Genomic DNA, 12,500 nt, shown 5'->3' with positions numbered 1-12,500 from the left:
ACAGCCTTGCTCACCCTCAGGGTTGGGAGCCTGTTGACCAAAGGCAGCCTGAAATCCTGCTCCCAGCTGCACATGGCCGTTGGCTCCTGCACACAACACACGCAGCATTGTGTTTTACAGCACCGTGTTTTACAGCACCGTGTTTTACAGCACCGTGTTTTACTGCACCGTGTTTTACTGCATTGTGTTTTACAGCACCGTGTTTTACTGCATTGTGTTTTACTGCACCGTGTTTTACAGCACCGTGTTTTACAGCATTGTGTTTTACAGCACCGTGTTTTACTGCATTGTGTTTTACAGCACCGTGTTTTACTGCATTGTGTTTTTCAGCATTGTGTTTTACTGCACCTTGTTTTACAGCACCGTGTTTTACAGCACCGTGTTTTACTGCACCGTGTTTTTCAGCATTGTGTTTTACTGCACCTTGTTTTACAGCACCGTGTTTTACAGCACCGTGTTTTACTGCATTGTGTTTTACTGCACCGTGTTTTACTGCACCGTGTTTTACTGCATTGTGTTTTACAGCACCGTGTTTTACTGCACTGTGTTTTACAGCACCGTGTTTTACAGCACCGTGTTTTACTGCACCGTGTTTTTCAGCACCGTGTTTTACAGCACCGTGTTTTACTGCATTGTGTTTTACAGCACCGTGTTTTACTGCACTGTGTTTTACAGCACCGTGTTTTACTGCACCGTGTTTTACTGCACCATGTTTTTCAGCATTGTGTTTTACTGCATTGTGTTTCACAGCACCATGTTTTACTGCACCGTGTTTTACAGCACCATGTTATACAGCACTGTGTTTTACTGCACTGTGTTTTACTGCACCGTGTTTTACTGCACTGTGTTATACAGCATTGTGTTATACAGCACTGTGTTATACAGCATTGTGTTATACAGCACTGTGTTATACAGCACTGTGTTATACAGCACTGTGTTTTACTGCACTGTGTTTTACAGCACTGTGTTATACAGCACTTTGTGTTATACAGCACTGTGTTTTACTGCACTGTGTTATACTGCACTGTGTTATTCAGCATTGTGTTTTACTGCACTGTGTTATACAGCATTGTGTTTTACTGCACTGTGTTATACTGCACTGTGTTTTACAGCACCGTGTTTTACTGCACTGTGTTATACTGCACTGTGTTATACAGCACTGTGTTATACAGCACTTTGTGTTATACAGCATTGTGTTTTACTGCACTGTGTTATACAGCACTGTGTTACACAGCACTGTGTTATACAGCATTGTGTTTTACTGCACTGTGTTATACTGCACTGTGTTATACAGCATTGTGTTTTACTGCACTGTGTTATACAGCACTGTGTTATACAGCACTGTGTTATACTGCACTGTGTTATACAGCATTGTGTTATACAGCACTGTGTTATACAGCACTGTGTTATACAGCACTGTGTTACACAGCACTGTGTTATACTGCACTGTGTTATACTGCACTGTGTTATACTGCACTGTGTTATACAGCACTGTGTTATACAGCACTGTGTTATACTGCACTGTGTTATACAGCACTGTTTTACAGCTCCATGTTTTACTGCACAGTTTTATACTGCATCTTGTTTTACAGCACCATGTTTTACTGCACCATGTTTTACAGCAAACTGTTTTACTGCACAGTTTTATACTACACCGTTATACTGCATCCTGTTTTACAGCTCCATGTTTTACAGCTCTGTGTTTTACAGCTCTGTGTTTTACAGCTCTAGCTCTGTGTTTTACAGCTCTGTGTTTTACAGCTCCATGTTTTACAGCTCTGTGTTTTACAGCTCCATGTTTTACAGCACTGTGTTTTACAGCACCATGTTTTACAGCAGTGTTTTACAGCTCTGTGTTTTACAGCACTGTGTTTTACAGCAGTGTTTTACAGCACTGTGTTTTACAGCACTGTGTTTTACAGCAGTGTTTTACAGCACTAGCTCCATGTTTTACAGCACCCCGTTTTACTGCACCGTGTTTTACAGCACTGTGTTTTACAGCTCTGTGTTTTACAGCTCCATGTTTTACAGCTCCATGTTTTACAGCACTGTGTTTTACAGCTCCATGTTTTACAGCACTGTGTTTTACAGCACTGTGTTTTACAGCTCTGTGTTTTACAGCACTGTGTTTTACAGCACTGTGTTTTACAGCTCCATGTTTTACAGCACTGTGTTTTACAGCACTGTGTTTTACAGCTCTGTGTTTTACAGCTCCATGTTTTACAGCTCTGTGTTTTACAGCTCCATGTTTTACAGCACTGTGTTTTACAGCACTGTGTTTTACAGCTCTGTGGTTTACAGCACTGTGTTTTACAGCTCCGTGTTTTACAGCTCCATGTTTTACAGCACTGTGTTTTACAGCTCTGTGTTTTACAGCACTGTGTTTTACAGCTCCATGTTTTACAGCACTGTGTTTTACACAGCACTGTGTTTTACAGCACTGTGTTTTACAGCACTGTGTTTTACAGCTCTGTGTTTTACAGCAGTGTTTTACAGCTCTGTGTTTTACAGCTCTGTGTTTTACAGCTCTGTGTTTTACAGCACTGTGTTTTACAGCTCTGTGTTTTACAGCAGTGTTTTACAGCACTAGCTCCATGTTTTACAGCACTGTGTTTTACAGCTCTGTGTTTTACAGCAGTGTTTTACAGCTCCATGGTTTACAGCTCTGTGTTTTACAGCACTGTGTTTTACAGCTCCATGTTTTACAGCTCCATGTTTTACAGCACTGTGTTTTACAGGTCTGTGTTTTACAGCAGTGTTTTACAGCACTGTGTTTTACAGCACTGTGTTTTACAGCTCTGTGTTTTACAGCACTGTGTTTTACAGCTCTGTGTTTTACAGCACTGTGTTTTACAGCTCCATGTTTTACAGCACTGTGTTTTACAGCTCCATGTTTTACAGCTCTGTGTTTTACAGCACTGTGTTTTACAGCTCTGTGTTTTACAGCAGTGTTTTACAGCACTAGCTCCATGTTTTACAGCACTGTGTTTTACAGCTCCATGTTTTACAGCTCTGTGTTTTACAGCACTGTGTTTTACAGCTCTGTGTTTTACAGCAGTGTTTTACAGCACTGTGTTTTACAGCACTATGTTTTACAGCTCCATGTTTTACAGCACTGTGTTTTACAGCTCCATGTTTTACAGCACTGTGTTTTACAGCTCCATGTTTTACAGCTCTGTGTTTTACAGCACTGTGTTTTACAGCTCTGTGTTTTACAGCACTGTGTTTTACAGCTCTGTGTTTTACAGCTCTGTGTTTTACAGCACCCAGTTTTACTGCACCCTGTTTTGCACCCCGTTTTACTGCACCGTGTTTTACAACAGTGTTTTACAACACCATGTTTTACAGCACAGTGTTTCACAGCCTCATATCTTACAGTAGTGTTTTATATTAGTGTGTATGTGTGTGTATACATACATCATGTACGCACATGCACTGGTATACACACACACACACACACACACACACATACATACACATACACACAAACACACACACATATACACACACCACAAAAAACATGCATGAGTTGGAACACACACACACACACACACAGAAAAGACGCCTAGATGCAGTGATGCTTAACCCTTTGAGCCCTGAGTTCCTGAGCAATTTTAACCCTTCTGCCTGAGCTCCTGAGCCAAAATTTGCAAATAATTGGTATTAAACCCTTTGAGCCCTGACCACCGCTATACCGGTGGCAGAGAAAAATGACATAATGCCCAGCCACCGGTTGAGCGGTGCGTAAACACTTGAAGCGTGCAGTCTCAACCTGGCCCGTCAGGGCAGAAATCAGGGACAAAACGTGCGAAAAAACTGTACACAACACAACAAGTAATTGATATGCTTGATGATTTATCGAAAGTAGAGTATGACAATGATTACTCTGATAGTGAGGTGGAATTCGAATCGGATGATTTTGCTACAGATAGTGATGCTGAAAATGAATCTGCGCATGCAGAATCAGTTGATCAAAGGAGGCGTGTCAGGTTGAGACTCTGCAAAGTTCATGGTAGAAATCGATCTTTTTTATCCAAAGCACATGCACAAAACACAGTGAAAAGGCGCAGCAATGTTGGTACTACGTTCGCTGACGTCAGAATATTACGGTTTTTCTGAATGGCTCTTCAATATAAGTCAACCAATAGCAAAACACGACACAAGTGTTTACACACCGCTCAACCGGTGGCCAGGCATTATGCCACCCCTCCCCACCACCGGTAAAGCGGTGGTCAGGGCTCAAAGGATTAAGATAAGATATTTGAACTGAAAATCCTATGCAAAACAACAAGCTCTTCAGCACACACACAAAAAAAGTTTGTTTTGGGTTGTTTTTTTAACAACAGCAAAAACATTTTTAACGCATGGATACCATATTAACCAATGTTTTTGAAGTAAATTTGTTTCCTCCACTCAGATACCAAATAATTGTGATTCTTTTTGATGGGTCATCAGTCTTTTACCATCATTTTTTTTTTTTTTTTAAGTCTGTATACTGAAAATGTCAACATGAGGAACGACACTGTATTTCCCACTGAAAATTGTGTGTTATGAATGCAATGTAATGTCAACCCATTACACTGTAATCAAGTTCCACTCATATATATATATATATCAATGCTCCAAATCTTTTTTTTTTTAATTTAGGTTTTTTTCATACATTTATGTATTTCGCACACCCACTCCACCCCCCCCCCCCCCAATTTTCTCCCCCATATATTTTTCTAATATCTAATTAATTATATGTATTTTTCTCTTTTTTTCTCTCCAAAGTAACCAAAATAAGGCATGCGAATTACATACAGCATTGTATTCTTTAAGTGAATAAAACATGTCAAAAGAAAGATTTCTGATATACACACACAGATATGTATAACTTCTTCTTCTTCTGCATTCATGGGCTGCAACTCCCACGTTCACTCGTATGTACATGAGCAGGCTTTTACGTGTATGACCATTTTTACCCCACCATGTAGGCAGCCGTACTCCGCTTTCGGGGGAGATATGTATATAAATATATATATATATAGCTGCTGTACTATAAACAAATAAAGGTTTCCTGCATAACGTATGTGAGAAATACAAAGACAAAATAAAATAACAAAATTCAAAAAACAAGACCAAAGAAACAAGGGGAGGTAGGAGGAGCCAAAGAGCGATGCTCACCGGTGCAGTCTCCACCGTCCCACTCGCACTCTGAAGAGTTGCAGGCCTTGTCACAGTAGCCGTCGCGGATCCAGTTGGATGGACAGCCCTCATTGCAGCTCGGCACCGGCCACGTCAGGTACAGCTGTCAACAGAAACAACAGAAACTGGCGACAGTGGCCCAGCGGGTAATGCGCCTGATTGGGAAGTGTTCCTCATTCTGAAACTGCGTTGTTTGTGTGGTGGTATGGGTGGCATGTCTTTCAGATAAGATAATAAAACAAAGTTCCATGCACAGCAAAGGGGCGAAATTCTTAGATGTTTAAACAAACACTCTTCCATACAGAACAAAAAATGAGGTGCTGCCGTCACTTTTCTGATGCGCTCTCACTTGGCAGAGCTCTTTGAATTTCACGCACAGAAATCTGTTGCAATAAACATCTAATACAATGCAATGCAATGCAATGCAATGCAATGCAATGCAGTACCATACAGTACAATCAAGTGCAATACAATAACCATCGATGATAACTGTAGTGAAGTACAGTACGGTACAATAAATGTAACACAATGTACTAGAATACAATACAGTATAAAGGAAATTTTCTATCTAAAATTACGTTTAAATAACACACTTACCGTGACCCAACTAGTGCAGACTCCCCCCAGACCCCTGCCGGAGTCTGCACCAATTGGGTCACAGTTAAGTATGTGTAATTAAATGCAGTATTATACAGTGCAATGCAATACAACGCAACACAACACAATACAATGCAAGCGATGCAATACAATAAAATACAATGCAGTACAATGTTTTCATTCAATGATTCTCTCTCTCTCTCTCTCTCTCTCTCTCTCTCTCTCTCACACACACACACACACACACACACACACACACACACAATACAATGCAAGTAATGCAATACAATAAAATACAATGCAGTACAATGTTTTCATTCAATGATTCTCTCTCTCTCTCTCTCTCTCTCTCTCTCTCTCTCTCTCTCCTTCTTCTTCTTCTTCTTCTTCTTCTTCTTCTTCTTCTTCTTCTTCTTCTTCTTCTTCTTCTTCTTCTTGCCTCCATCATCTGCATCATTTCAGTGTCATTACTCCCCTGCTGCTATTCCTCTTCACATTCACCACACATACACCTCTTCATACACAACACACACACAGACAAACACACACACACACACACACACACTCTCTCTCTCTCTCTCTCTCTCTCTCTCTCTCTCACATGCAAACACTTTCCTCCTGCCCCCCCCCCATCCCCTCCACCATACATCACACTAAACTCACAGTTCAAACACACCTACACACAGCTTCCCACAAACCACCATACATCACACTAAACTCGCAGTTCAAACACACCCAGAAACAGCTTCCCACAAACCACCATACATCACACTAAACTCACAGTTCAAACACACCCAGACACAGCTTCCCACAAACCTCCACATACATCACACTAAACTCACAGTTCAAACACACCCACCCACAGGTTCCCACAAACCTCCACATACATCACACTAAACTCACAGTTCAAACACACCCAGACACAGCTTCCCACAAACTCCACCATACATCACACTAAACTCACGGTTCAAACCCACCCAGACACACGTTCCCACAAACCTCCACCATACATCACACTAAACTCACAGTTCAAACCCACCCAGACACAGCTTCCCACAAACCTCCACCATACATCACACTAAACTCGCAGTTCAAACACACCCAGACACAGCTTTCCACAAACCTCCACCATACATCACACTAAACTCGCAGTTCAAACACACCCAGAAACAGCTTCCCACAAACCACCATACATCACACTAAACTCGCAGTTCAAACACACCCAGAAACAGCTTCCCACAAACCACCATACATCACACTAAACTCACAGTTCAAACACACCCAGACACAGCTTCCCACAAACCTCCACCATACATCACACTAGACTCACAGTTCAAACACACCCAGACACACGTTCCCACAAACCACCATACATCACACTAAACTCACGGTTCAAACCCACCCAGACACAGCTTCCCACAAACCTCCACCATACATCACACTAAACTCACAGTTCAAACACACCCAGACACAGCTTCCCACAAACCTCCACCATACATCACACTAAACTCACAGTTCAAACCCACCCAGACACAGCTTCCCACAAACCTCCACCATACATCACACTAAACTCACAGTTCAAACCCACCCAGACACACGTTCCCACAAACCTCCACCATACATCACACTAAACTCACATTTCAAACACACCCAGACACAGCTTCCCACAAACCTCCACCATACATCACACTAAACTCACAGTTCAAACCCACCCAGACACACGTTCCCACAAACCTCCACCATACATCACACTAAACTCACAGTTCAAACCCACCCAGACACAGGTTCCACAAACCTCTACCATACATCACACTAAACTCACAGTTCAAACACACCCAGATACAGCTTTCCACAAACCTCTACTATACATCACACTAAACTCACAGTTCAAACCCACCCAGACACAGCTTCCCACAAACCTCCACCATACATCACACTAAACTCACAGTTCAAACACACCCAGACACAGCTTCCCACAAACCTCCACCATACATCACACTAAACTCAGTTCAAACACACCCAGACACAGCTTCCCACAAACCTCCACCATACATCACACTAAACTCACGGTTCAAACACACCCAGACACAGCTTCCCACAAACCTCCACCATACATCACACTAAACTCGCAGTTCAAACACACCCAGAAACAGCTTCCCACAAACCACCATACATCACACTAAACTCACAGTTCAAACACACCCAGACACAGCTTCCCACAAACCTCCACATACATCACACTAAACTCACAGTTCAAACACAACCAGACACACGTTCCCACAAACCTCCACCATACATCACACTAAACTCACGGTTCAAACACACCCAGACACAGCTTCCCACAAACCTCCACCATACATCACACTAAACTCACAGTTCAAACACACCCAGACACAGCTTCCCACAAACCTCCACCATACATCACACTAAACTCACAGTTCAAACACACCCAGACACAGTATCCCACAAACCTCCACATGCATTACACTAAACTCACAGTTCAAACACACCCAGACACAGGTTCCCACAAACCTCCACCATACATCACACTAAACTCACAGTTCAAACACACCCACCCACAGGTTCCCACAAACCTCCACATACATCACACTAAACTCACAGTTCAAACACACCCAGACACAGCTTCCCACAAACCTCCACCATACATCACACTAAACTCGCAGTTCAAACCCACCCAGACACACGTTCCCACAAACCTCCACCATACATCACACTAAACTCATAGTTCAAACACACCCAGACACAGCTTCCCACAAACCTCCACCATACATCACACTAAACTCACAGTTCAAACACACCCAGAACAGCTTCCCACAAACCTCGACCATACATCACACTAAACTCACAGTTCAAACCCACCCAGACACACGTTCCCACAAACCTCCACCATACATCACACTAAACTCACAGTTCAAACACACCCAGACACACGTTCCCACAAACCTCCACCATACATCACACTAAACTCACAGTTCAAACCCACCCAGACACACGTTCCCACAAACCTCCACCATACATCACACTAAACTCACGGTTCAAACACACCCAGACACAGCTTCCCACAAACCTCCACCATACATCACACTAAACTCACGGTTCAAACCCACCCAGACACACGTTCCCACAAACCTCCACCATACATCACACTAAACTCACAGTTCAAACCCACAGGTTCCCACAAACCTCCACCATACATCACACTAAACTCACAGTTCAAACCCACAGCTTCCCACAAACCTCCACCATACATCACACTAAACTCACAGTTCAAACCCACAGCTTCCCACAAACCTCCACCATACATCACACTAAACTCACAGTTCAAACCCACAGCTTCCCACAAACCTCCACCATACATCACACTAAACTCACAGTTCAAACCCACAGCTTCCCACAAACCTCCACCATACATCACACTAAACTCACACTTCAAACCCACCCAGACACACGTTCCCACAAACCTCCACCATACATCACACTAAACTCGCAGTTCAAACCCACCCAGACACACGTTCCCACAAACCTCCACCATACATCACACTAAACTCGCAGTTCAAACCCACCCAGACACACGTTCCCACAAACCTCCACCATACATCACACTAAACTCACAGTTCAAACACACCCAGACACAGGTTCCACAAACCTCCACCATACATCACACTAAACTCACAGTTCAAACCCACAGGTTCCCACAAACCTCCACCATACATCACACTAAACTCACACTTCAAACCCACAGCTTCCCACAAACCTCCACCATACATCACACTAAACTCACAGTTCAAACCCACAGCTTCCCACAAACCTCCACCATACATCACACTAAACTCACAGTTCAAACCCACAGCTTCCCACAAACCTCCACCATACATCACACTAAACTCACACTTCAAACCCACCCAGACACACGTTCCCACAAACCTCCACCATACATCACACTAAACTCGCAGTTCAAACCCACCCAGACACACGTTCCCACAAACCTCCACCATACATCACACTAAACTCACAGTTCAAACCCACAGGTTCCCACAAACCTCCACCATACATCACACTAAACTCACAGTTCAAACCCACAGCTTCCCACAAACCTCCACCATACATCACACTAAACTCACAGTTCAAACCCACAGCTTCCCACAAACCTCCACCATACATCACACTAAACTCACACTTCAAACCCACCCAGACACACGTTCCCACAAACCTCCACCATACATCACACTAAACTCACAGTTCAAACACACCCAGACACAGCTTCCCACAAACCTCCACCATACATCACACTAAACTCACAGTTCAAACACACCCAGACACAGCTTCCCACAAACCTCGACCATACATCACACTAAACTCACAGTTCAAACACACCCACCCACAGGTTCCCACAAACCTCCACCATACCTTCTGCCCTGTGGCATAGGTGTAGAAGTCATCTGGCCAGACCTCACTTCCGAACATTACGTCGTCATTGAGGTAGAGGAACTTGTCTGACAGCCCAGGGATGCGATGCAAGTGGGACTCTATGGCCGGAGAGCTGAAAGTGGGGAGGTGACTCTTGTTTGGAAACAGCTCCTGGAAGAAACAGATTTTTTTTTTTTTTTTATGTGTGTGTGTGTGTGTGTGTGTCTGTGTGTGTGTGTGTGTGTGTCAATGTGTTACTTCAATCATCACACAAAAACTACAGAATTAGAGAAAACCTAGTTCAAAAATACAAACTATGTCTAAAACTTCTGTCAGGAAAGTCATGTGTGGAAGTACCAAATTAGTTGAACAAAATGTCCCCAATTCTAAGGCACCATTAACATTTAAACAAAATGTCCCCAATTCTAAGGCACCATTAACATTTAAACAAAATGTCCCCAATTCTAAGGCACCATTAACATTCAAACAAAAATGTCCCAAATTCTATGGTACCATAAATAGTTAAACAAAATGTCCCAAACTCTATGGCACCATAAATACCTAAATAAAATTTCCACTGCACCATAAACAGTTATACAAAATGTCCAAAATTCTACTGCACCATAAATAGTTATACAAAATGTCCAAAATTCTACCGCACCATAAATAGTTAAACAAAATGTCCCAAATTCTACAGCACCATAAACAGTTACACAAAATGTCCAAAATTCTACAGCACCATAAATAATGTCCCAAATTTTAGAGCACCATATAAAGAAAACAAACTGTCCCATATTTTGGGGCTCCGAAATCAGACAACAAAATGGCCCAAATTCTTAGGGCACCATATACAGAAAAACAGTATGTTCCAAATTCTGGGGCACCACAGAAAAAGTTCACTGAAGACCAAGATGAACTGGAGAGGATTTGTTGGCGCCTTATGTTCTAACAGCAGCGAAGAGGATTAAATAAGTAAGAAAGTATTAAGAGACAACAAAATGTCCCAAATTTTGGGACACCAAAAATAGTTAACACTGGTATATGTCCCAAATTCTGGGACACCATAAACAGTTAAACTATATGTCCCAAATTCCAGGACACCATAAATAGTTAAACTATATGTCCAAAATTCTGGGGCATCATAAATAGTTATACAAAATGTCAAAATTCTGGCTCATCTTAAATAGTTAACTATATGTCCAAAATTCTGGGGCATCATAAATAGTTATGCAAAATGTCAAAATTCTGGCGCATCATAAATAGTTAAACTATATGTCCAAAATTCTGGGAGACCATAAACAGCTAAGCTATATGTCTAAAATTCTGGGGGCATCATAAACAGAATGCAAAATGTCCAAAATTCTCAGGCGCCAAACACAGACAACACAATTTTCCAGGCACCATATACAGACATATGCTCCAAATTCTGGACCACAGAAAAAGCTCACTCAAGACCGAAATGAACTGGAGAGGATTCGTTGGTGTCTTATGCTCCAACAGCAGTGAAGAGGATGGGGTAAGTAAGTAAATATAGACAGACAGCAAAGAAAAATGAACTGGAGAGGATTCGTTGGTGTCTTACGCTCCAGCCGCAGTGAAGAGGATGGAGTAAGTAAGTAAGTATAGACAGACAGCAAAGAAAAATGAACTGGAGAGGATTCGTTGGTGTCTTACACTCAAGCCGCAGCGAAGAGGATGGAGTAAGTAAGTAGTATAGACAGACAGCAAAGTGTTCCACCATTCTGCGGCGCCAAAAAGCTTGCCTGTGTGCCCTTGACAGTGACAGTTACAGCGACGGCAACTGACCTGGTGTGTGACGACGGTGATGCGGGGGTTGTCCAGGTTAAGCCAGTAGGGGATCTGACCGTTGGTCACGATGTACACGTGTCTCACCCAGGGCGCAAAACGCTCCAGCGACCGCAGCGAGTACCGCAGTTCCTGTGTTCATCAACAGCGGCAGCAGCAAAATCACTGGCTGCAGAAACTGACTTTTTTTTCTCTCCTTTTTTTTTTTTTTTTAAATTCAGACAGCAAATTTCTAAAAACAGGAGTCAAGACAAATGTTTCAATGACTGAAGGTAAAAAACAGAAGAACAGGCTTGTTTCCCTTTTTTTTCTTTTTTTTTTTAATTCAGTTTCAACATAACAAATATACATATATTAAATTCAAAAACAAATAGTTAAAAAGACAACCAAAAACCATACCGTTCATCTGAAGAAATTTATGTGTGAATTTCTAAAGGATGTAAAGCCTCATTTGAAAAAAAATACATGTATTAATATCAAAA

General features: G+C 42.3%; 1 protein-coding gene across 3 annotated transcripts in view; it reads right to left on the bottom strand.

The window, feature by feature from the left end:
- The window catches only part of LOC143301631 (N-acetylglucosamine-1-phosphotransferase subunits alpha/beta-like), an 82,675-nt gene that overhangs the window by 46,596 nt on the left and 23,579 nt on the right, over window positions 1–12,500 (bottom strand). For all 3 annotated transcript variants that reach the window (XR_013057815.1, XM_076616053.1, XM_076616054.1), the window contains 4 exons: window positions 12,019–12,150; window positions 10,213–10,383; window positions 5,167–5,290; window positions 15–86 (listed from right to left, as the gene is read on the bottom strand). Coding sequence is in view for 2 of the 3 variants with exons in the window: in XM_076616053.1 (XP_076472168.1) it covers window positions 15–86; window positions 5,167–5,290; window positions 10,213–10,383; window positions 12,019–12,150 (499 nt within the window). In the remaining variant the exon portion in view is untranslated. The remainder of the gene's footprint in view (window positions 1–14; window positions 87–5,166; window positions 5,291–10,212; window positions 10,384–12,018; window positions 12,151–12,500) is intronic.

The sequence above is a fragment of the Babylonia areolata genome, chromosome 27 (genome assembly GCF_041734735.1).
Source record: "Babylonia areolata isolate BAREFJ2019XMU chromosome 27, ASM4173473v1, whole genome shotgun sequence".
Taxonomy (NCBI): Eukaryota; Metazoa; Mollusca; class Gastropoda; order Neogastropoda; family Buccinidae; genus Babylonia; species Babylonia areolata.
The sequence above is the reverse complement of the archived record's forward strand: the minus strand, read 5'-3'. Positions and strand labels throughout refer to the sequence as shown.